The sequence below is a fragment of the Vipera ursinii genome, assembly GCF_947247035.1.
Source record: "Vipera ursinii genome assembly, chromosome: 10".
Lineage (NCBI taxonomy): Eukaryota > Metazoa > Chordata > Lepidosauria > Squamata > Viperidae > Vipera > Vipera ursinii.
In genome coordinates this window covers 21,104,366-21,130,464 of record NC_139520.1, presented here as the reverse complement: position 1 = coordinate 21,130,464, position 26,099 = coordinate 21,104,366, and the positions used below count along the sequence as shown (strand labels likewise).

Below are 26,099 nucleotides of genomic sequence, written 5' to 3'. Positions count from 1 at the left end.
CACAGTGGAAGATTTTTCTTCAAGTAGAAGCCAACCAAGAGAAAGAGATTGAGGGTACCTCATCTCCCCTTCTCCACAGCCTTGATCCCCACAGGTCCCTTTCTCCTGAGGCTCTTTCTCCAAAATGGAAATTCTGTTTAGGAGCACCAAACCAGGATGGCCCTCAGTAATGATGGTCGTTGGGATGGACCATTTTTTCTTTCAGTCAAGAACAGTAGGGTGTCAAGAACCAAAAGAAACAGGATGGGGACAGAGTCAGAAATAGGGAATATAGCCACCCTGCCTCTTTCTGAAGCTTTCTCTCTCTCTCTCTCTCTCCCCTCATTCAGCAAGGTGGCTAGAATTTCTGAATGGATTGTGGGCAGTACATAAAAAAAAATACACTGAACTCACTTCAAAGGCAGGCGGCTCCCCAGAATTTATCAATGCTTTGTGTCAAAACTATCTTAGAACTGCAGCAAGGGGATTTTGCCAAGTGCCACAACAATCATGGCACTTCCTCATTTAAGCCGATAAAGCCTCGTCATGTTGATGTTTATCCAAATCACAGATAAATCTCCATAAACTTTCCCTTTTTATATTTCAGGGCATGACCTACCTCTGCATTTCAGCGTCAGACTCTTCGAATCAAAACTTGTAAGCCCTTTCAAAACGATTCCACGTGCCGTGAGGGTAACGGAGGGTAAAAAAAAAAGTCATTTCATAAATAATGAGTTTTTGAGATGAGAAAGCAAGATAGAGCAGTAAGAATATCCCTGTCTCATTTCTATCTCATCTCTATCTTGATGGCCTTATTTTCACAGCACAGAACACACAATCTGTTCTCATCCTTCCATTTCTTTGAGTTCTTTTATGCACTTCTGATTGTCATGTGTGTCTGTGTTTACTTCTCTTCTGCCATGTGCTCATCATACGCTAAATGATAATAATTTCTTTGATGATGCATCAAAGCTGCATCATCCAAAGCAAGGCATTTCCAAGTGTTTCATTTTACTTGTGGACATCCTTCAAGGAAAGCATAGGCTACTTGTACAAACCGGGAAAATCAAGCTGATTTTTTTCCCCCCAGAGTGTTGTGAAATTAGCTAGGAAAAAAAAGTGTTATCTGATTGACCCAATGAGATCTTTAGATAAAATGATGTGGTGGCATTGATTGGAAAGTGCGTGAAATATTCAGATGATGGACAAGCTATACTGATCCCAGCCTTCTGAACAGATGGGTGGGCAGAACGTTTGAAAAAAAAATGCACAAAGTTGTGGCTTCATCCCATGCAGGTTTGCAGACAGAAAAATGGACTAATTTAATTACACGAAATTTACAGCTGCAGTTTTATTGTTCACCCACACACATGACTGTTCTTGAACCTTTGGTTTTTTTCACACTTACACACAAATCTCTTGTGTTCCTGTTATAAAAATGTGTGGCTACTGTACCTAGTTAATAACCGTGTGTTAAATTTATGTGCTGCTGAAGCGTTGGTTTCGCTTTGAAAAATTACCAACCTCTTTTGAAGTTTTTTTTATTTTTTTTCCCATTTTTGAATTTTGAATTTAATAACTTTTGAAGTTTTGAAGCCAAAGATGGCAGCATTTTTGCAAGCATTTTCTCCTCTGAGCTAAATATTCTCTGTGAAAAATTTTTTTGGTGAGAATATCCTACTTCAGCAAAATTGGATGTTATTTACTCCTCCCTCCCCTCCATCTTTTTTTGTGCAATCAAACACTTCTCCGAGCAGTGGGCCAAAGGAAGGAAACTCTGTTCAGAAGTGCCTATTTTTTGCACTCTGTTTTGGAGTCTGGATTTCACAATCTCAAATGAACTTTGAAAAGGTTTTCCAAGAAGCTAGCTGAGAACGGGGTGGCATGGATTGGCCCCATAGCCACAGATGAAGGCCAGAGTTTTGGACCCTCACCCTGCTTCTGCTCCAAAAATTGGGGGGTGGGGCAGGGGGATGGCTCCTGGAAGGATCTTAATCCCTGGAGAATTATCTCAAACAGCTTTGCTGATTGATCTGGAGGGTTGCCCTTCCTGCAGAGAGTAAGAAAAATGACCTTCATGGAGATAGACAGGACAAAGGCAAAAAGGACAGAATCATTTTTTAAAGTCCAGAATTTTAAATAACACTTGGAAGTAGCTCGGGCACACAGCTGCCTGGTTCACTGGAGCATAAAAGTGGGGAGGCAGTATAGCAGAATCTTAATTTGGTTATTATAGCCAATCTCAATAATTTTCCTTCCATTTGTCATGTCACCTTAAGCATACCATACTAGAGTGGGAAACATATATGTTTAAATGTGAGGGCATGACAGAGTTATGCAAACTTATTTATTTACTTATTTATACCAGAAGCATCAGAATTGAAATAATGCATATTAGAACATTTAAAACATAAACTACAAGATTAAAATGTGTGCAAATTAAATAGATCTAGCCCAGAAACCGGCAACTTTAATTGTGTTCTGTTGCGCTGCCATGAGGTCCTTAAATGTGTATTGATCAGGACACAGAAGGCAGGTATACATGTGTGTTGTTCTCTGCATATCACCACAGTCACAAAGAGCAGAAACTGTAGGAGATGACCAAGCTGAGCCCGAAGAAGGGGTCAAACGCGTCATCAGTCATGAGTTCCTGCATGTCCACAAGAGATCTAAGTACAGCCCACCTTGAATTCCTTTCTATTCTTAACTCCCACTAATTTCCCTTGACTGTTAGTAGTTCAGATTCTTGTGGAGAGCTTAAGCTTACAATAAATCTTTATACACATTTGAACTGCCTGGATCTCCTGATATGCACTGATGACGTTACCTAGTTTGGGTATTGAAAGATCTGCAAGAAAACAAGCAAGCTCAGAGGGCACCAAGGACCCCTCATGTCAACCCTGAGCTACAAATACTCTTCTCCTTTATCTCCTGATTTCCCTTGTGCTTGACAGAAACCTCCTTGCATAACACAATTTGCAGAGGTGGCTTCAGGATAGGTCTGGAGGTCTTGTTGAACCTGCTCAACACACTCAACCAGAAGGTCCCCCTAGATCCTGCCTCGTCATGAGGAACAGCTATAGTTTATTGAATGTTCTTTCTTGAATTCGGGCTTGCTAGTCAAGAGAAGTGCTTAGTTAGAATCTCAAAGCAAGTGAAGTTTCTTTCTTCTCTCCATTCCAGAATACAACATTTTAAAGAGTGTATCAGGTTTGTCCATGAATGTAGACTACATGGTGGAGCCTGTCTCATTCACTGGTATGTAATCCTGCCTTTTTTTGTTATTTTCCCGGGAAACCCATGCTCTGGGAATTTAAAGATCTGCAAATAAACATAACTTTAAATCTTGTGGATTTACTAAGCAGAATGGTAGCGGTGGTGATGGCTAAAGGTGGGCTGGGGAATTTTAGGAGTTGACCATGTCCACATTTGCTAGCTGGGGAATTCTGGGAATTGAAATCCCCAAATCTTAACATTGCCAAGTTTGAAAACACTGACACTACACCCATTATTATGAGTTTGTGAAAAATTGGGTTCCCAGATCTGCCTTAAAAACAATCAGTGCACGTCTGTAGACAAAGATGGACTTGAACCCAAGCCTTCTCAGGCCTCATCAGACACCTTAACCATTTAATCTCACTGACTCCCATTTTGTGTCTTGCTTAGTTAGTTGAATCCAGTTAATTTTGGTTTGTTAAACAAGCCGTGATTATATAACTTAATGTGACAATGGGCAATTACAGGTACAAGATTTTGACAATTTTACTTTCTCTTGAGTTAGAAACTCTTGCTAATCCTGAGTCTGTTGTGAATATTTTCCACTTCTGTGTAAACTGAAAACCATGGCTTCTGTCTTCTGTCTTCTGTCTCCACAGCTTAGCAGGAGTTTCTCGCAGCACCACGATTTTGGTGGCCTACCTGATGACGGTAACCAGCCTTGGCTGGAGAGAATGTTTGGCTGCTGCCAAAGTGGCCCGTTCCTACGTGAGCCCCAACTTTGGGTTTCAGAAACAGCTTCAGGAATACGAAGCCACATTACTGCAGGAGGTATGGCATCATAAGGGCACCTTGTTGGACCCAGGAGTCATTAGGGGCAAATTTTGCACGCTTGTGTCCTTCTCTGAAGACTGCGGCAATTCATTTACTTTTTATTAATTACTTGCTTTTATTGTTACTTATTTATCTAGCTAATTTATATAACTGCCCATCTTGTGGAAGGTGACTAAGTTAATGCTTAGGAAGTGGAAACCGATGGGTAAGGCAAGAACATGAACTGGCACGATGGGGGAGAAATAATTAGTGCATTGAGTCACGCACTCAGGGTAATGCCGGGATGCCCCATCTTGGACTGCACATGTTTGATGTGCCTCCCTTGCATGTTGGTAATCAGGGGTCTCCAAGGGCTGGGTGAGGGCCAAGAGGACAACATCTTATGAGCTTTGTTCCTTTTTCTTATGGGTCACCTTGGTCCTCATCCCGGAGAGGATTTCCCAAAGCTGGTTACCTCCTTTGTTCCTCTCAAAACCCAGAACTCGGCAGGAACCTCGTCAACTAAGGTGGAATCTTGATTTTTGATTGCAAGGTGTAGTCAACGCTACATCCATTTTGATGTACATTGTGTGTGCAACACAGGTAAAAAATGTGCCAGGGATTCCCTTGCATGGTTTGGGTTAACATCTTGACTTTTTTGATCCTCCTACCCACGCCAGGAGGGAAACTCTGGTTTCTCCCAAGCCAACTGAATTTACTGTGGGCTTACTTCCTTTTTCCCCTGAACTTCTGAAATTAGGATGTTCTGAGAAAAAGTCTGCATGGAGTGGGATGAGGCCAAGTGGGAAGAGGAGCTGAGAGTCACAGTGCAGGGAAGAAAAAGTCGAAAACATTCAACTCTTGCTGAACTGAGATTGGGATTCCCCCCAACAGCTAAAATGTTTCCCCCAGAAGCGCAGCTGGTCTGGAACCTGGGCTGTGGCATGAGAGGGCGGAATGTGCCCACCAGGAAAGCGGCTGGGGGTCTTGAGGGTGGGACCATCACCCACCCACCCATCCTGCCGACATGTAATTTTCTGTCAGTGAGTTTTTAAAAAGAGGCATTGAGCGTGGGGATAGATATCCATTTTCAAGTTGTAACTAAAAGGATCAGACACCAACGAAGGGAAAACAGCTCATCCTATTTGTCCCTCCCATCCTGCATCTGGCAGGCAAAGCCTCAAAACCAAATATTTTCTGGATTTTCGAGTATTGGAGCAGCGTTTCTTAATGGTGCAGCCAGGTGGGAAATTCTGGGAGCTGAAGTCCACACGGCTTAAAGTTGCCAAGGTTGGGCACCCCTATACGAAATGATTTTTTTCCCCTTTAAATCAGATAATGTTGTTTATGAGTTTATGAAACATCTTTTCATAAAATCTGTTAGCCTGATAGTTCTCCAGCAGGCTGTTGATTTTTGATAATTAGAAGAAGAGGGGAGTGACAGCAATTTCACGGAAAAGGAGAAGGCAAAAGCTATTAATATATCGCGATACTGAAGTAGAACTGCAGCTTTTAGAGGCAGTCTACCTCTGAATAGGGATGTGGTGGCTCAGTGGGTTAGGACGCTGAGCTTGTCGATCAGAAGGTCAGCAGTTTGGCGGGTCGAATCCCGAGTGCCGCGTAGCGGAGTGAGTGCCTGTTACTTGTCCCAGCTTCTGCCAACCTAGCAGTTCGAAAGCACGTAAAAATGCAAGTAGAAAAATAGGGACCACTACAGTGGGAAGGTAACAGCGTTCCGTGCGCCTTTGGCGTCTAGTCATGCCAGCCACATGACCACGGAGACGTCCTCGGACAAGCGCTGGCTCTTCGGCTTTGAAACAGAGATGAGCAGCGGTCCCTAGAGTCGGAAACGACTAGCACGTATCTGCGCGGGAACCTTTACCTTTACCTTACCTCTGAATAACTGTTGACTTCTTGCCATGCCTTGTTGAAAGGGCTTCCTGGAAGTCATCGAAGAGTAAGATCGCGAGCTCAGGTTGACCTTTAGAGTCACAACCACAGGCGTTCTTGGGGCTGTTTCACTCCAGACACTGAAACTGAATATTAGTTTCTCTTTTGATTGATTCTCTGAAATGAATTTACACTTCAGCTTCATCCTTTTCCAGAGAGTTTATCTGTGCAGATCCAAGGCTTGGTAATCAAGTGCTCGGCGTAGGTCAGAATGCGGTCAAAAAGTCAAGATATAAGACAGAGATGAAACCATGAAACCAGATGGAGCTTAATCACACCATTGTGACTGACATCTTGGCTTTTTTTGACCTTATCCTGCAGCAGTGGTGACATATTACTCCCCCCCCTCCACACACCAATTTTTCATTTTTTAGGCTCACTGATCTCAGATGCTTAATCCACCCCACTCCCTATAACACAAAGCAGTAGAGCCCCCTCTAAATGTCTACTTAGGAAGAGTAGGGGAAGGAGTAGCAAAACTGGAGGCAGAGTTAAAAGGGGGAGCAGTCTAGAATCCCCACATAACCACAAGCAAACTAAATTCAGCTCCCTTGAATTTCATTGACCCTTATCTAACTCCTAGGAAGTGCTGATTGTTTAGCTGAGAAGATTCCTGCGCAGAGGCTGTTTTGCAGTAAATCAGCTTAATTGGACTTTCATGGGTGGACCTGATCTTTTGTGCCTGACAAGAAGTTAGTTTAGTGAAAATATTTCTCATTCTTCTATCTAATATACTACTTTTTCCTTCATTAAAGCAAAAAAACAGAAAACAAAAAACCCCCCATCTTTCTGTTCCCAGAGTAGCTAAAACATTAATTCATTATGCACAAGGTGAAAAAAAGTTTTCTTTTGGAAATCCCCAAATAAGCATTGTAGCAAATCATATGATTTGTTAAAGGATAGATAGATAGATAGATAGATAGATAGATAGATAGATAGATAGATAGATAGATAGATAGATAGTTTGGGTGGGGTGTTTATATGTTTGTGTGTGTGTGTGCATTTTCTGCTAACATTGATTTGCAAAGAAAGCCAAATTTCATGTCATATTGTCTGATCAGCAACAATTTGGAACAGCACCTCAATAATCTCTAGCAAATTATTTGCTGCACATCTGAGGCTGAGGATTGTGTAAGCAGAATTTAAACAGCGGGAAAGGGAAATGAAAAATTCTTTTTTTCTTTCTTTCTTTTTCTTTCTTTCTTTTTTTTTTTGAGTCCAATTTTTATGCTGGCCCAGAGGGAAACCGGAAGGTGGAGTTAAAGGCTTTGGCAATCTTAATTAAGCTCCCAGATGCTGTTTTATTGGAACGGCTTGGCAGTATCAGAAAAATCAAATGAGCTTTTGGTCTTGTTCGTAGCCCCGAGAACGGGAGTGAACTGTCGCGTGTTTTCCTGTTTCAAAACAATCTGTGGCTGGTTACAGGCGGGGGTGGGGGTGGGGGTGGGCTCCGTGAGCCAAAGAGAGGTATGTCAGGAGAGGCAAAAAAAAGTTAAAAATTCCCACTGGAAGTCCCCAAAAACTAGCCACAACCCACTTGTGGAAATTAATGATCAGGGGACCTTAAAGGCTGCTATGAATGGAATTCACAGCCTGCTCTGATTGGCACTGGTGAAAGTCCTGTCTCGTTGACTTTTTCGTGCTTTACTCATCCTCTCCTCACGTGGCTTTCTGAAAGTGACCAGGGTATTTTGCTGCTCCCTGGGCGTAAAATTAAGACCCACCGCAGGCTCTTCTAGGAGCCAATTTGGTGATGATCCTGGAAGTGGATCGGGCTTTTGTGATTGTGTGTTATTTTTCCAAGGAAGAGTTGAGTAAAGTGACTTTATTCAAGAAGAGCAACAACATTGATCAGGGGTCTGAAGGCTAAACCAACCATATGTTGAGCGAATGAAGGAGTTAGGTATGTTGAGTCTAACAAAGAGAAGGACTAGGGTGACATGATAACTGTCTTCCAGTACTTGAGGGACTGCCAAAGAGGCGAGGGGTCATCCAGTTTTCCAAAGCACCAAGGACAAGAAGTAACAGGTGGAAGATCATCAAAGAGAGGTGCAACTTAGAACTAAGAAGAAATTTCTGGACAATGAGAACAATCAGTGGAATGACTTTTGCCTCCTGAAACTATAGGTGCTCTGTCCCTGGATGTTTCCAAGAAAAGATTGGACAGCCATCTGTCTAGAATGGTATAGGGTCTCCTGCCTGAGTGGGAAATTGAATTAGAAGACCTCTGAGGTCCTTCCAGCCCTACTATTCTGTGCTCTATGTTCTACTTCCAGCTTAGCTCTGGCTTAGGAGGACTAATAGAACTTTAGTTCTGGAAGGAAGTGATCATGTTAGAGGTCCGTGGAGATAGAGTGAGAAGACCCCTGGCACGGACTGTGTCTTTGTGTGCTATATGGGTCTTAGGTGACCCATATCTTTCCTCTAAGGCAGCATTTTCTCCTTGAGTTGACCATAGCCTGTTCCCTGATCTTTCATTCTATGTACTCTCTGTACCTTGGCCAAGTCTTCTCATTGACAGCTCCTCTGGAATTTTGTCTCGGCAGTACCGAACCTGGGTCCTCGTGGAGTATGGCAAGAACCCGCTCCCTGACCAAGAGGAGCTACAGCGGTTGCTCTCCCCCCAAAAAGAGAAAGTAAATGAGCCAGAAATAGGACCTGGAGAAACCAAATGGAACGGTGCTCCAAGCCCAGCCAACCACCAGCCACACACCAAATGTGGTGAGAGCAGCTCCAGTGGCCACTACCAAGGGACTGGCCGATGAGGCGCCTTTTGAAAGAACCTTGTTTTGCTACATCTTTTGGAAGATGAGGTGGCCTTGACTGATTTGCTGCATCTTGAAGAGGTTGTTGCAGTTCCTTCCCTTCTGCTTCTTCCTTGACTCCGTCATTCAGTCTCCTTGTGGGTTGGGGCTGCAACAGTGGGCTTCTCCACAAGTGCCTCTTACTGTCCATTTGGAGGCTGCCTACATTAGGAAGAAAGCATGGGGTCATGTAACCGTTCCAAGGAGACAGATCTACAGTTATCCCAAGCTTCTTGCTGGCTGAGAAGATGGGAAAGTATCTTGGTAATTCTTGAGGGATGTTCTCAAAACTCATATGGAGAATGCTTGTTTTTGAATAGGAGTGGTGAATACAGAAGTATCTATCTTGGGAAACAGGTTTTTTTTTAGCAATAATTCTTAGAATTGGAGCTGATATTCAGATTTTGAGAAACCAATTGTATTAGGTTTACTTCAACTGATGTTTGAATTAGTGCCCCAAATTTGATGCACTGTGATGGGTACATTACTACGATAAGCCACCAATGAAATTAAATAATGAAAATCAATATGATGTTTACATGAACAACAATAATAATACCCAACAACATAAACCAGCAATTCTATACTAAGTATCTGGGGATCTATCCTAGTGTAGGATTGCCCTGAGTTTCTTTCATGATACTGCTTAAAGGGTTTTTCACATACATGTTCAAAAGAAACCCTTACATAAATCTACACCTGCAACCTTCACACAATCACCATCAGGTCACGCAAATCTTTAGCCAGGGAAGAGAATCCCATTTTGCCATCAACACTGGGAATCTGTTGGGCAAGAATTTTCAACAGAAGCTTCACCTTTTCAATTAATCTGCCATATTGTTAACCATTTTGGATGAGGTGGCCATTCTTGTAGCAACAGCCATAGCGCTCTCTAAGCGGTTTACAGAGTCAGTGTATTGTCCCCAACAATCTGGATCCTCATTTTACTGACCTCGGAAGGATGGAAGGCTGAGTCAACTTTGAGCCGGTCAGGATCGAACTGCTGGCAGTGAGCAATGGGTTAGTTGTGCTCAAGACCTTTTCTTCCCAAATCATCAAGTGAAACTCCTCGGCTCCTTTGGGAGACTGGCCTGCAGCCTCAACAGAGAAGCAACTACAGTTTTGGCTGTTGGTCAAAATGGCTTGTGGGGGGAAGTTCAGAAGAAGCCCAGACAGTTTGTCTGGCTCTTTTGCAAACGGCACAGGAAGACCACACGGGAACTCAGCTCAGAAAAAGAAAAGAGGCTGTTTTTGGTAGGAACAGGAAATCATCGTAGATATGTGATAAGCAGAGATTATGTTTGCAATCATGCTAGCAACAGATCGAAGCTACTACAGTGGGATACGTTGCTTAAGCGAGAGCATTTGCTTCCTCGATCTAGCCTGGAAGATCTCCCCTCCAGTTGCTTTCTCAGAGGCTGCACAATCCATGTTCCTAGGAAAGGAAGGCCCTGGGTAGACAAATCAGAGGTGAAAATCAGATAGGTACAGGATCTTGGAGGTTTCTCCCTCCCCAAGACTCAAACATCAAATCTCAAGGGTTGCTTTTTATCTATGGACATCCAGGAAAGTAGGACGAACAAGGTCTTTGGATGTCCCAAAGGTTTGTTTTTATTTTTTTTTTAAAAAAAGCAAGCAGACTTACTTTGTTTTCCCACGAAGACGTTTCATTTCTCATCCAAGAAGCTTCTTCAGTTCTGAAGAAGCTTCTTGGATGAGAAGAGAAACATCTTCAAGGAAAAAGCAAAGTCCAGTTGTCTTTTGGAAAAAAGCACCTTAGGGACCTGGATGACTAAGAATCTCCATAGACAAAGTCTCTGGCCAAGCAGTTGGTGGCTGAGAGCCACATTTAGTACTTTTTGAAGATGAGGGGATTGTGGGAATGGGACAATGAAACAAAGGGGGCAGATTGATGTGATAGGAGGGGAAGAGGACCTGTTTCAACCTTCATTTTGGGAAGGACAGGATGGAGTTTTAGACTATGCCAGGGATGTCCACCAGATGCTGGAGTGCCAAGATATGAACAATCATTAGCCACCCTTTGGGTTTCCAGGAATTAGGAGGTAAGGAGATACTATGAATCTTGAATTTCCAAGAAACAGAACAGCAGACATCTTGTGAGAAGGCTACTTCCTTTTTCAGGATTTGTCTGCTGCAAATATTGAGATTCTGATAAAGGAGAATCTTTGAAGCTCAGGGTTGAAATGAGGAGTTCTTGCTGCTCTCTGAGCTTGGTGGTTTTCTTGAAGATGGAGGAGGAGGAGGAGGAGGATTGTGGGATCCTTGGTGCTTTCTGAGCTTGGTGGTTTCCTTGCAGACATTTCATTACCCAAACTAGGCAACATCATCAGTGCTAGTGGGTAATGGAATGTCACAAGAAAACAACCAAACTCAAGAGTGCCAAAGACCACCACCACCACCTCCTCCTCCTCCTCCTCCTCCTCACAAATTCCACTCTCTTCTAGCACTGATGATGTCACCTAGTTTGGTGACATCTGCACGAAAACCACCAAGGGATGCATGTCCTCCTTGGACAAAAGTCCAAGGCTGAAATGGAGCCAAACAAGGGAGCTCAACCTGGGTGACCAAACATGGAGATGGTGATGAGAGAGCCTAACGTCCATGTCCCTGGAAAGGAAAAGGATATTTTGGGACTGTTGGTCCTTAGATTCGACAGATGCCAGACCCTCCTGACATTCCTTGGCCGGCCTCTGCAAACATGCCGGGAGAAGTTTAACATTCACGACTAAACTTTATTGATTTAATAAAATAATAAGGTTGTCCACAAATGCATGGACTCCAGTCTGCCCCTAGACGTGGAGGAAAAATAGATAAAATGAAGAAAACGTGTTGGGCTGCCCACTGTCTATCAACTGGCCAAATAGTTCTGAAAGCTTTAGTTTTCCTCTGTAGTATAATAGTAGGTGAGGAAGGAAGAGATGCAGTTTTAAAATGCATTTCCCTCCCTGAGAATGAGGAAAAGCTGCCTCCAGTTTTGTCCTATAGTGATGTTTCTTACAATTTTTAATAGATTTTCAGCTGCTGGCCAATTGCTCACAATTCTCACCCTCTTTGTGGTGTCGTAAACGGACACAATTGCCACCGCCCTTCAGCCACCTGCCAACCTCCGCTGAGTTTCCACCCTAATCACCGTTTTCTCGCCCTTTGGACTTTACTCCTGCCTCTCCAAGAGTCTCTTCCTTGCCTTTCTACCATTTACTAAGAAAAGAAAAACCCACACCAAACAAATAAATAAAGTGGGAAGGCAATAGAAAGAAAGGAAAAGAAAGGAAGTAAAGAAAGAAAAAAAAGAAAACAGGCAGGCAAGAAGGCAAATAAATAAATAAATAAAAGGAAAGGAAAGAAGAGAAAAATAGCAGGAAGGCAGAAAAAGAAAGAAGGATGGGAGGGAGGGAGAGAGATGAAAGGTAGGTAGGTAAGTTGGAAGGAAGGAAGGAGAGAGAAATGAAAGGAAGGAAGGAAGGAAGGAAGGAAGGAAGGAAGGAAGGAAGGAAAGAAGGCAGGAAAGGAAAGTTTCCCGAGAAGGAGAAGCAGATGCTCCTGGCAAATCCTCCAGCTCCTCCGTCTCCGGCTGGTGGGCACCCCAGGCCACCCTCGAGCCCCGCGGCGCTTCACCAAGCCTGCCCAAGGCCGGCAGACGCCCACCTGGCAGCGGGGGCGCCTGACGCGCGCGCCCGCTGATTTCTCGGAAAGGGGTGCCCTGGCAAGAAACCCCTGGCTGTGCTCCCCTCCCATTGGCCAGCCTGCCTCCCGCTCGAGCTTGCCATTGGCCCAGCGACCTGTTGGCCGACGCCCTCCGCTTGGCCGGGGGGATAAAAGGGCGGGGCGTAGCTCCTCCGAGCGCGAGTTTCGGGCTAGCCGCTAGCCTTGCGGGCGCTGCGCTTAGCCTGGAGAGCTTCTCGCCTCGCTGCAGCCGGCGCAGTCCAGATGTGGAGCAGGTCAGCGGGAGGGGAGGGGAGGGGAGGGGGCGAGAGGGCTTCCCTGGAGGCGGGTGGGCACGTCTTGCCAGCCTGGTACCTTGTTGGGTCCCCCGGGCTTCCAGATCCAGGGCTCTTAGCATCCAGAGGGAGTCTCCTAGGACTGTGGCGCATCAGGACCATGGACATCTTCTTGGCGGTGGTTGGCCCCGACCCTTCCCTTCGAACCTGCAGTTGCCATCTTTGCTTGATCCGGGTCTGTCCTTGCAGCTTTGGGCTTTCCCCCACTCGTTAGATGAGCGGTCATCCTTGGCACTGCCATCCAAAAGGTGGCCATCCAGGGTGGTTTTCCTGCCTGAAGTAGAGGCTTCAGAACAAGAAACGGAAAAGGAGCAAGTAGAGATGGAAGGGGAGGACGCCGTTGGCTTGCCTTCTCATGGTGGAGAGCCAAACGATGGTGCAATCGACATCTGTCTCTAGAACAAGGTTTCTCAGCCCAACCGCTTTAAGATGGGTGGACTTCAACTCCCAGAATTCCCCGGCTGGGGAATTCTGGGAGTTGAAGTCCACCCATCTTAAAGCGGTTGACCTTGAGAAACACTGGCGTAGAAGCAGAGTTGGGACTTTTCTGCTCTGGCCTCCTTCCTGGTCCGGAAGAACTCAGAAGCTGCTGCTCTCATGGATTTATTTTATTTATTTTTTTAAATTTTAATTCCATTTATATCCCACCCTTCTCCAAAGACTCAGGGTGTCTTACATCCCGTACAGGGGCTGCCTTCCGAGTTAACTTGCACAGAGGACTCTTCCTGTAGAATGCTTCACTGGACCGTGGCTGTTCTTTTTTTGACAGGGTTTAAAAGGCAATTGTGGCTGGAGTTTTAAAAATGGCGCACCATCCAGAGAAGCCCAAATCAGAAACCTTCCCCATCAGCTGAAATTTAGAATGTAAAATTCTAGCAAGAATTTGTAGTGAGTTATTCTAGGTTGTTATTTAAATGTGGTTTGTGTGACAGGTACTCGCAGTTTACATCCAGATCTTTAAGGCTCATGGCATTCTAACTTAGACAAACATTTGACTTCTTGACTTTGCTTCTTCTCTGATTCTATGACTATTGAGATGTTGCTCAAAAGCTGTTGCTTCAGATCTTGGGGGAAAAAAGCAACAAATAGTGTTAGGGGGCTGGAGGCTCAAACATACGAAGAACGGTTGCAGGAATTGGGTATGTCTAGTCTAGTGAAAAGAAGGACCAGGGGTAACATGATAGCAGTCTTCCCATATCTCAGGGGTTGCCCCAAAGAAGAGGGAGTCAAGCTGTTCTCCAAAGCGCCTGAAGGCAGGAGAAGAAGCAACCGGTGGAAACGACCCAAGGAGAGAACCAACCTGGAACTAAGGAGAAATTTCCTGACAGTGAGAACAATTAAATAGTGGAACAGTTTGCCTCCAGAATTTGTAGGTGCTCCAACTCTGGGGGTTTTAAAGAAGAGATTGGACAACCATTTGTCTGAAATCATATAGGGTCTCCTGCTTGAGCAGGGGGTGGACTAGAGGACCTCCAAGGCCCCTTCCAACTCTGTTATTCTATTAAATTCTCCATTACAGAGCATCTGCTTACCTAGATTTAACTGTGCTGTAGGGCATATTAGGGCAGTGGTGGTTCTCCAACAATAGCAGTCCAATCTACTAGAATTACAGCTGTTGTTGTAGCAGTGGAGAAACTGTTTGACAGGGTCCGGTTTTGCTAGCCTCGGGCCCAGTCTTCTGCCTTTCTCATTTGGGTTGATTACTGGCAATAACACAGGTGCACTGAGGGCACTGACATGTTAATAAATCCGGTGGGACATGCGAGCTGTACTCACTCGGGATGGCTGCAATGTAGGAAATGTTTTAGGAAATGTTTAGGAAAAATTTTCACCTCTTTTAACAAAATAATAATAATTGCAAAACGTGAAGTTTCATTCTCCGTGTTCTAAGTTATCCACCATGGGTATCTGAATATTTCCATTTTTATAAAGAGAGAGAGAGAGAGAGAGAGAGAGAGAGAGAGAGAGAGAGAGAGAGAGAGGAGAGAGAGAGAGAGAGAGAGAAAGCGCACTGTAAAAGGAATCTGATTCTTGAGGAAGCTCTTTCTCAGGGAAAATTGTTAATTGTTCTTGATTAAAGATAGTTTGGGCAATTCTCTCCCCCCCACACACCTACAGTCAACTGATACATTATCTCACACAGTTTTACACTGAACATTTTGTTTGTGAAGAGACTTCCTTAAAATGCAGTTGGAATCAAACCTCTTGCGGGTGCCATATTTTTTTTCCTCGGTTGTGACTTATCTCTATTTGTATCTTGCCTCCAATGACGCTCGTAGTGACTGCTTTCAAGAAAAATCATGGCACTCAAAAGGGCCTAGGTAGAGTTTTATCCTGTGTTGGTCTTTCCCTAATATAGATATAAGCAATTTGAAATTTTTCACTCAGTGTTCCTCTGTGACATAAACTTCCACATATTATAAAATATAATTTGGATCTCTTGTTGACCCCCTCAAGTCAAACCTGGCTCCTCATGATCTCCTGGACCTGTCCATTCGATATTTTTATTTGTCAGATTTGTTTGTCACCCATTTTGCTTCAAAGCAACAATGCAAAAATACAGAAATTGATATTACTGGCATCAGGAACTCCCCCCCCCCCGAATCCAAGTTCTAACTATGATTGACTCTGTGGATCAGTTTCAGAACCAGCCAACATTGATTTAAGTGTTGCTATCTAGCTGGCGTAGAATGTATATCAGCATCTGTTAAAATATAAGATATTTGAGTTGGAATCATAACTTTTGGTACAAGAGCATTCCATCTGCCCCAAACACTCTGTGGTTTACATTATATTACAACCACCAAACTTTTTCTTATTATTTCCTAGATCTGTAGCTACCACGCAAATGCACACCTTCCTTCTTGAGGTCCTCCCTGTTGACACCTGTCAGATCAATTTCATAGAGGGTTAAAAATGGAGCATAGGATCAGAGCAGGGTTTCTCAATCTTGGGAACTCTAATATGGGTGGACTTCAACTCCCAGAATTCCACAGCCAGCCATGGGTGAGAAACACCAGATTAGAGACTGAATCTTTAACAATATTAGAGTTCCACAGCAAAAGGACTCCAGTTGAAGAGTCCTTGTTGAAGAAAGCCCTTGACATGTTCTCCTTACAGGGTGTGTGACCGAAACGGTGGAAGGCGGCTTAGACAATGGCTGATCGAACAAATTGACAGTGGAATGTATCCTGGTTTGATCTGGGAGAACGAGGAGAAAACCATGTTTCGTATCCCATGGAAACATGCAGGAAAACAGGATTATAACCAAGAGGTGGACGCATCAATTTTCAAGGTATTACCAATCGTCTTTTTTTTTTTTAGAGAAATCACAGACATTCTTTGAGTTGTTGGTAGTTTGGCCTCAGATCCAAATAATTGTCAAATATGAAGTTGTCCATCCCCTTTTTTGAGTGAATTTTGCTAAACTCAATCCCACCCATTTCATTTCACTATTTTATCACATTTAATAAATAAATGTATAAGCCAATCACCTTGCTAGCCAAATCATGGTGTCCAACTTAGATTTTTTTTCAGCTCTTTCCCCTCCACCCTCATCATGTAAAAATGGGTTCCTACATTGGAACAACTTCAAGTTTACCTAGAACTTGTTTTGAATTGCCCATGGAATTGGATGGTAGTTAAATAGATGGGACCCCAATTCCTCACCACTACCAAGGAGGTATTTCTTTTATTTTGTCTGTGGTGTTGAATTGGAGAGCTGGGGTAATTTAGACGGCAGTGCTTGCAGTAGTCAGGAAAAAAGTTGAATACACCTTGATTCTCAGTAGAAATTGTATTTTAAAGAGGCTATCTGCATGCATTTTTAAAATAGCGGGCAAGATGTTTTGACGTGTCATGGGTGCTGACACCGGTGATCCTAAGATGTGGGAGAAGCCTAAAAATTAAGGATGAAGAATGGCCTCTACAGGACCAGTGGCCCATCAAGTGATGGTGCAGATGGATTTACTGAGGGTCTTCCTAATTTGTTTTTATTTTATTCATTGATTTGGATCCCATCTTTATTATATTTATGTATTTATTTCCCACCTTTATTATTTTTACAAATAACTCAAGGTGGTGAACACACCTGAAACCCCTTCCTCTTCCTATTTTCCCCACAACAGCCTCCCTGTCAGGTGGGTTTGGTCTGAGAGAGTGGGGCTGGGCCCCCAGGTTGCATGTACACTGAGTGCTTTTGTACTGGAGACAAATTCCTCGTGTGCCTAATCACAGTTGGCCAAATAAAATGTAAATTAAAGTCAATTGCCCAGTTGGTTTTCATGGCTAAGGTGGGACTTGAGCTCACAATCTCCTACTATCTGGCCTGATGTCTTAACACTAAACCAAGCTGCCTCTCCTTTGCCCCTTCCTTGGGAATCCTTTGTCCTTTTCTTGGGAATCCTTTGCCTCTTCCTTGGGAATCCTTTGCCTCTTCCTTGGGAATCCTTTGCTCCTTCCTTGGGAATCCTTTGTCCCTTTCTTAGATCAGGATCTCAAGCCGTCGAGTCCTTCCTTGTGAGAACTATTCCTGTCCTTCCTTGTAGGCCTGGGCAATATTCAAAGGGAAGTACAAAGAAGGTGACAAGGCAGAGCCGGCCACGTGGAAAACTCGACTGCGTTGTGCCTTAAACAAGAGCCCTGACTTTGAAGAGGTGACCGAGAGGTCACAACTGGACATTTCGGAGCCCTACAAGGTTTACCGCATTGTTCCAGAGGAAGAACAGAAATGTAAGTGGGGCCCAGCCATGCAGCTTTGCAGCACTGCCTCTGCTCACTGCAACTATGTCTGGGTGCAGGTATTAGTTGGTGGGCTTCGTTCTTATTGGCTTCTCTTCAAAACAAAACCTTTCCCACGATAAGTTACACAGATTTTAAAAATCTTTAGAGCCGCTAAGGTTGAGAAATGATTCAAACTGTTCTCTCCAAATTATTGGAGAGAAGAGAACTAAAGTCTTCCCTTATGTAGAGCTAGATCGAAACACTGGTGCATTTAAAATAAATGGTTCTCTGAAAAAAACAGCATGATTGCAGGTAGAGCAATAGCAGTTAGACTTATATACTGCTTTATAGTGCTTTTACAAACTTCTCTAAGCAGTTTACAGCATCAGCACATTGCCCCCAACAATCTGGGTCCTCATTTTACTGTCTTTGGAAGGATGGAAGGCTGAGTCCACCTTGAGTCGGTCAGGATCAAACTCCTGGCTGTGGGCAGAGTCAACCTGCAATACTGCATAGTAACCACTGCACCACCCAGCTCCAAACAACAACCATTACAACAATTTGTTTAGCAACCATTTGAAGTTACAGTGGCACTGAAAAAGTGAGTTAAAACTCCAGGAAAATACTTAAGGCACATGTGGAAGTGGCATCAAGCAAATCCCTGCCCTTTCCAGACAAATGTTAGGACTTCAACTCCCAGAATTCCCCAGCTGGAAAACAACCGTATAAGCAAAACCACTCGAGGTTTTTGATCTTGCATGTCTGGTGCATCTTTTTGAGCAACCATCTCAACCAGCTTGCTGTGCCCGAGCCATCTCTACTTTTCTGCCACGTCCTTTTCCTGACATCGGTGGGAGCAGAGAGGATTTGCTCCCCATTTAACCCCAGCAGTTCTGCCACCCCAAGATTCCATTTTCCGGGGTTGTGAGAGTGGGCAAAAATGCAACTCTGGGTCGCTCTTTTGTCATAGCTAAATGTTGTGGTTATAGAACACCATGTCCGACTTTACCCGAGCTGTACAGCCGGCATTATTTTTAGCTGTGGTTCTTCTGGTGTGGTGTTTTTTCAACCATGCAAAACTGAATTTCAAGAAATTTCTCTCTGCACCGGGGCTTTTGCTGTTGATTGCATAAACTCCTTTGTCTTTGAAGCAACCCCAAATGCTGTTTTCTCACTCCCTTTGTGTGATGTTTTGAAGGTGTCAAGGTGGGGGTCCCTACAGTGAAATCCACAAAGCTTGGTTCCCCGTGATAAAAAAAACAACTTATTTTCTCTCTGGTTTGCATTTAAAAACTAATACAAAAGTTGCCCTCGCCCTCAAGGGTTTGTCTAAAGGCTACTGTTTAAAACGTGTCCAAATGTTGGTCCTTTTTTCTGCACTCTGTCTTTATGATTTAATGGTGTGTGTGTGTGTGGGGGGGGAAACCTTGTCAGGTCTGGAGTTCTGAATATCCTGTTTTTCTACCCACCTCAGTGCCAAATCAACAGGGTGAGGTTTTAGAATCACCCCAAAGCTGATTTTCCCCTCCCCAAAATGCAACTGCACTTCTCATCCAAGAAGCATCTTCAGTTCTGACCGAATGTTGGGGATGAAGATGCTTTAACTGCTTAACTGAAGATGCTTTCTTGTATGAGAAGCGAAATGTCTTCAAGAAAAAGAACAACCAAAAAAGTGCAGTTGCCCTTTGGAAAAAGATAACCGTAATCTGGATGATTGAAGAAGCTTCGTAGACAGATTTTAGATCACTTTTTCTTCTTGTTTTCCTTTGCTTCTTTCTCTGTCAACCTCTATCAGTCTCTGAATCTCCCGCAGAATGATATTCTTGGTAAAATGTGCAGTAAGACTCAAATGGTATTTCCTTCCAGGCAAACTTGGAATGGGGACCAAATGCAGCTTGAACGAGATCACAGACATGGATTGTAATCCTTCCTCAATAGAAGAGCTAATGAAAGAGGTAACTAGACTGTTTCACACTAGGCTAAAGTGTCATTTTCCCCTCCCCCCTTTAGAGTTGTATCTTTTGGTCAGAGTTTTTGCATACAGTAGAGCAGTGAGTCTCAACCTGTGGTCCGCAAACCCCTGATGGGCTGTGATGTGAAGGCTTAAAAATGTTATGATTTAAATCTTAAGTTAAGTCTTGGGGGGGCGTGGCCACAAAAGGTATTTAAAGGAGGGAGGGTCCGTGGTGAAGAAAAAGTTGAGAACCACTGTAGTAGAGTAAATAAAACCTGGTCCAATAAAATGGATTTAGTATGGAAGAAATTGGTCCCCAAGCCCTTCCACTGATGATACTATTCATCCATCAGGGTCCAACTATTCTTCTCCAGGTGAATTGCTTCGGTGGTGTCTGCAGGGCATGGATAAAAAAGTCAAGATGGTAGACCTGAACCTTTTCATGTACATGAAAAAAACGCAACATGCACACAAAAGTGCAAGCTGGGATTGCACTCGTGGCCGCCATTTTGGCTTTTCTAATCACACTCAATGAGTGCTGATTTCTGTGTAGGTTGCAGGAAATTGAATCTGTTGTGAGAACGCTTCCTGGATCCTTCATTGCAGCTCCTCCCACCCTTTCCAGAATAAGTACAGCTCAGGAAGATAAGTGTGCATGGCAATATGGGAGAAAGGCCATAGATAAAAAAAAATGTGGGTCACTTTATATGGCATTCAGAGATGGCCAATCTCAGAATAATTTAGGGTAAGAAAACTGCTTTCTGGTGTCAGTTCTGATGGCTTGGTCAGCTCAAGGTTCCATGTCTTCTCCATAAACTCCCCAGACTCCTTCAACTGTAGAGGAATATCTTGGCACAATCAAAAGGAGTCCTTCACCACCACAGGAGAGCAGCAGAAATCCACCCATCCCAGACTGGTGGATGCATCAGTCGAACCCTGGTAAGCCACGCTTTCCAATAGGAGAGAATATGTGTAGCTCAGGGTTGAATTGTGGGGTTCTTGGTGCTCTCTGAGCTTGGTTGATTGTTGGCATGCAGAAGTTTCATTACTCATCTAAGTAACTTCCATCAATTAGCCTCATTATCACACTGATGATGTTATCTAGTTGGGTAATGAAATGTCTGCAACTCAACAACTAAGCTCAGGCAGAACTCCTCCTTTGTCATAGGCACCCACCGACTGTGGGAAAGAGAGAGCAGGTGATGTCATTCCTGTCATAAGATTGTTGGGTGAAGGACTTGTGTCAATTCCATCAAGATTTTTGGGTGAAGGACTTGTGTCAATTCCATCAAGATTGTTGGGTGAAGGACTTGGGTCAATTCCATCAAGATTATATTATCCATAGCTGTCTTGATTCCTCAGCCATAAGCCTTTGGAAGTCTGTGAAGAACTACAGAAAGAATCTAAATTGGGCTTTGATTTGATAAATTATCCAGACATATTTGTTTAAACCAAAGATGATGTGGACAGGTCAATGAGGGCAGAGATGCTTTAATGTGATACCGGTAAAGTATTTGTCAAATTTCCAACAGCCAATTCACCCCAGCAAGAGTCTCACAGAGACATCTTTAATTTTTTTCATTGAAAGAGAACAAACACAACAATGTTACATGCATCTTGAGGACTAAATACTTTTTAAGACCTTACAGTATTTATGTCTGAATTTGCTAGGGAAGAGCTATTTTCATCCTCAAGAAAGCATCTTCTATTCAACAGGATATGTAGCAGAATCTCCAGATGTTGTGGACCTACCATGTTTTCCAAACTCATTCCTTTCTCCTAGGCACAGAGAATGCAATTATGTTAGCACTTATTTATGGAATAAATAAACTAGGCCATTGTGTTTACAGTACAAACTGGCCAGCTCATTGTGTAACTCTGTTGTGGTGGTCTTGCTTTGGCTGATAAAGGCGAGGACAACCTGTCCATATAGGTGAACTTGCTCTTTGCCCATGGAACCAAGTTCATGAGGATGCCAAATTTCAAGAAGGAAAAGAAAACCCAATCAAATCAGTCCTTGACTTACGTCAAGGGTGGCAGTTGCAGATCTTGAAACCAAGCAATCTTCTGGCTGAAGGCACAAAGTTCATTGTCCAACATTTAGACATCTCAGTTGCAGATGGCAGAAAGTGGTGGAGGCCTTCAAGAGTTAGTCCCAATGAGTCAACAGCACTCATCCCAGATGAAGTAGTTGATCTGAATTTAATCCAGCAGAGAAGGGAAGCCTTAATTTGGAGATTCCAGATGTATATTCTGCTTACAAGAAAAATTAATAATTTATTTTTTCTTTTCTTAACCATAGCTTTGTCCTTGATGACTGGGTTTGCTGCATATGAGCCGCTTCTAGGTACGGTCTTTCAATCAGTATCCATTGCGATTATCAATGATTTAACTCCAATTCCTTTTCAATTGCCTCATTTGTTTTTCCATTCCAAAGACTGTGAGCATTATGCATGCCTTCAGGAAGAGGGGAATGTCCAGAATGGATACTAGAACTAATAATACTAATATTAATACCAATAATGCCATGGAATCAAATACAAGAGCCCCAAAACAGTAATCAAGGCTTGCTGCAGTAATTATTCAGCATGTGCTGGAGGAAATCCTTCCCCTAAATAATGAAGTGAATAAATGATGTAAGTCTGAATATTCATAATCAACAAATATCAAATTACTTCTCCAACTTTCTACCTTTACAATCCTCAAGGTTATTGTCTTAAAAAAAAAAGAAATATATTAGTTATGTTGCCACAGCAGTTTTGATAAAGCATACTGAGAACTGAGGACTTCAAGGCTGCCTCAATCAGCACGCATTCTTTCTATGTTTCTATGTTTCCCACCCTTCCCCAAACGTGTTTTCCTATAGTTCTAATACTTATACTAATACTAATATTTAAATCCATCTTTCTCATTGTCAATGACCATGTGTTCAATAAAATACCGGGGGACAGGGCATGGGGTTCCAGTCTGCACGGGGAGAAATGAGTATTGCAAAAGTTTGGACGAGGCTTGTAAGATGGAATTGTGCAGTTTTGTAGCTGCAAGCCCATGAAGTTACAAGGCTGAGAAGGGGTGGATCTCTTTGAGGAAGGAAATAGGGCTACAGAACAAAAATCACGGGCAAGTAAGCTTGATGTGACTCTGGTGGGACATGCTTATGGAAAGCAAAGTTTGAAGGCCACTCTGATTTCAAAATGATTCCACTAAGACTTCAGGATCGCAGTGATGTGGCTGTAAATCCAACAGGTGATAGGTGCCTGTGATGGCAACATCGGGTTTCCTTACAACGAGGGTCTTCAAACTTGGCTCTTTTATGACTTGTGGACTTCAACTCCCAGAATTTCTCAGCCAGGCACGTGTGGGAGTTGAAATCCAGAAGTCATAAAAGGGCCAGGTTTGAAGACCCCTACCTTACAAGTTTGTGAACAGTCCCATAAGCAAGGCTAAGGCGAAGTTTAAAATGCTTCCTTGTGCAATTTTCTCAATGAAATTCAAAGCTTCCACCGGAGAAGAGGATAAGAAGATATAAGAGGATAATTCCACCTTCCCAGTTTGGCACAAGCTTCTTGTCAGTCCCTTGGACTTGGTTTTTCCAAGCATTTAAGTAAAATGGAGGCATTGAAGATCCCACTCTTTGCTCCGTTTTCTGTTTGCCCCAGAAAATTTATAGAATAACAGAATGACAGAGCTGGAAGGGACCTTGGAGATCTTCTAGTCCAACCTTCTGCTAGAGCAGGAAACCCTATCATATTTCAGACAAATGGTTGTCTAATCTCTTCTATAAAACCTCTGGTGTGGGAACACCGGCAACTTCTGGAGGCAAGTCATTCGTGTTTGAAGGCAATTTACACTAGAGAGCACAGCTTTGATGTAGTCTGGTGGGCTTACATCCTGAAATACTTTCTTCCATACCACGATCCCATTTTTGAGATGAGCACCTGGGTCCACCCCTTGCAGCCCTCAAAACAGGCTACCTGCAAACTCACCTGATGATTTCTACCTTGTGTGACTTTGTAGCCTACTCCCAAATGGTGATCAACTTCTACTATGGAGGAAAGCTGGTGGGGAGCACAACCACCTCTCGCCCCGAAGGCTGCCGGATCTCCCTGGGAGAAGCGCCCTATTCCCTGGATAGCCTGGAACACGTGCAGTTCCCATCCGCAGAGTTGATCTCCAATGAGCGCCAGAGGCAGATTACCAGAAAGCTCTTTGGGCACCTGGAACGGGGTGTCCTTCTGCATTGCAACAAACAAGGCATCTTCATCAAGCGGCTGAGCCAAGGAAGAGTCTTCTGGAGTGGGAACACCATGGCCTGCAAGGAGAAGCCCAACAAATTGGACCGGGATGAGGTGGTCAAAATCTTTGACACCAACTACTTCCTCCGAGGTCAGTGAGACCTTCTTCTGTTGAAATGTCTATGGAGATTCTCAGTCGTCCAAGTCCTGGTTGTCCCAAAGGTGCTTTTTCAGGAGGCAACTGGACTTTCTTGTTTTTCTTTGAAGACATTTCGCTTCGCATCCAAGAAGCTTCTTCAGCTCTGACTGGATGGTGGGGAGGGGAAGGATTTATATTGCTTGCAGGAATATAAACCCTTCCATCCCCCATCGTTTAGTCAGAGCTGAAGAAGCTTCTTGGATGAGAAGCAAAAATAAGGAAGTCCAGTTGCCTCCTGGAAAAGCACCTTTGGGACTTTTTCTGTTTATCTGCTGCTAAGCCTACTGAGATCAGCCACCCATTCCTGATTTCAATGAGTAAAAGTTTGCTTGTTTTCCCCTTCCAGAGCTCCATCAGTATTATAACAATCAAGGACGCTTTCCAAACAGCAAAGTGATTCTGTGTTTTGGAGAAGAATTCCCAGATGCCGTTCCTTTACGCTGCAAGCTGATCCTGGTGGAGGTGAGCAGGACAATCGGTCAGGATGTCAGTGACTCAAATTCTGACTTGAGTTCCCCGGTCCAGTTTCAGAACTTCCTAAGGTTAATTGTAGAGCTGGTCCTCCTTATTTGTGTTAGATTCACTTTTCTTTTTCAAAACAGCCACATACTGTAGAGGACCAACGCTCGTGTTTTCAGATCTTATTTGATGTGAGTGGTTTGGACGGTTCGGTTTCCCACTGCAAGGCCCTGCTCTTTCTTCCTTGACCTTCAAAGTTTCTTGTTAAAATTGCTCTGCTTTTGAATATCTCTGTGTGGCAATAGTTTCCTTTATTGTTCTTCACCTATAGGCAGAATCTTGCCAGGCTCAGAACAGAATGTAACAGAATAACAGAGTTGGAAGGGACCTTGGAGGTCTTCTAGTTCAACCCCCTGCTCAAACAGGAGACCTACACCATATCACACCAATGGTTGTCCGATCTCTTTCTAAAAGCCTCAATGATCTAGCACCCACAATGTCTGGAGGCAAGCAGTTCCGCTGATTAATTGTTCTCACTGTCGGAAAACTTTTCCTTAGTTCTAGGTTGGTTCTTTCCTTGATGAGTTTCCACCCATTGCTTCTTGTCTTGCCTTCAGGTGCTTTGGAAAATAAGTTGACCCCTTCTTTGTGGCAGCCCCTCAAGTACTGGAAGATAGCTATCATGTCAGAATACACAATAACAGAGTTGGAAGGGACCTTGGAGGTTGTCTAGTCCAATCCCCTGTTTGGGCAGGAGACCCTATGCCATTTCAGACAAATGGCTGTCCAATCCCTTCTTAAAAACCTCCCATGTTGGAGTACCCACAACTTTTAGAAGCAAGTCATTCTGCTGATTAATTGTTCTCACTATTAGGAAATTTCTCCTTAGTTCTAGGTTGCTTCTCTCCATGATTAGTTCCCATCCATTGCTTCTTGTCCTATCTTGCGATGCTTTGGAGAATAGGTTGACCCCTTCTTCTTTGTGGCAGTCCCTCAAGGAACTATTACTACAGATTTACTCTGGAAAAAGCTAGAGAGGAATTATCTTAACGCTCTTCCTGTCAATCAAACTTTCTAAGCTGGTCTTTGGAAAGTAGCTGTCTACTTTCCTATGACTCCTGAGAATCCAGATCACATTCCATCTCATTGACCTTTGAGATAGGTTGGATGTTGCACAGGGTACCCAAAGCATCCTGGACACCATGGAACAGCAAGCAGACTCAGCTGCTCTTTTGATACTTGACCTTTGCATTTGCAACTTCTTCTTCACCTTTGCTTGTACAACCTCTCTGTTGCACTGTGGGCCCTTCCCATGTAGCCATGACCCAACCCAAGGTATCTCCTTGTCTTCTGAATGCAGATTGAGCAGCTGAGCATCCGACAGCTGGCGGAGGAAGCCCGGAAGAATGAAACCAGTGCTGTGGGCCACCCAGCTGGTGAGGAGGTGCATTATGACCAGATGTACAGGAACTTCCAGGATTCTTGTGGACCTCACCAAAGACCCATTTTCAGAGAAAACCAACAAATTACTGTTTGAGACCCCAGAGCAGACTAGTTCATAATTTTTTTCAAGCTTTTTTTTCCCCTCTCCTTCCCCACCCTCCACCTTACAGCTTAGATCTTTCACAACTTCAGTTGAGTTTTTTAAAAGAAGGTTTTGTGTGTAAATATATAAAGGGTTTAAATAATTCAGTTCAGTCTTTATTATGGTCACAGACCAGCACAAAAAAAAGTTAAAATAAAGCAGAA

General features: G+C 43.6%; 2 protein-coding genes across 3 annotated transcripts in view; both read left to right on the top strand.

The window, feature by feature from the left end:
* Window positions 1–9,279, top strand: part of LOC310645235 (dual specificity protein phosphatase 22-A-like) — a 14,345-nt gene extending 5,066 nt beyond the window's left edge. Inside the window, exons 4-7 of the mRNA XM_083370814.1 lie at window positions 587–636; window positions 3,163–3,237; window positions 3,855–4,026; window positions 8,505–9,279. Coding sequence (XP_083226940.1) covers window positions 587–636; window positions 3,163–3,237; window positions 3,855–4,026; window positions 8,505–8,723 — 516 coding nt within the window. The 3' untranslated portion in view covers window positions 8,724–9,279. The remainder of the gene's footprint in view (window positions 1–586; window positions 637–3,162; window positions 3,238–3,854; window positions 4,027–8,504) is intronic.
* On the top strand, window positions 8,740–26,099 carry IRF8 (interferon regulatory factor 8). 2 transcript variants are annotated; one of them, XM_083370812.1, is made up of 9 exons: window positions 8,740–8,804; window positions 15,902–16,076; window positions 17,329–17,512; window positions 19,370–19,458; window positions 20,282–20,396; window positions 21,760–21,804; window positions 23,475–23,843; window positions 24,238–24,353; window positions 25,711–26,099. In XM_083370812.1, exons 2-9 carry the CDS (start codon window positions 15,966–15,968, stop codon window positions 25,885–25,887), a joined length of 1,206 nt encoding a protein of 401 aa, XP_083226938.1. In that variant the 5' UTR covers window positions 8,740–8,804; window positions 15,902–15,965; the 3' UTR covers window positions 25,888–26,099. The 2 variants fall into 2 exon arrangements, with proteins under 2 accessions (XP_083226938.1, XP_083226937.1); XM_083370811.1 differs by lacking the exon at window positions 8,740–8,804 and adding an exon at window positions 11,684–12,721.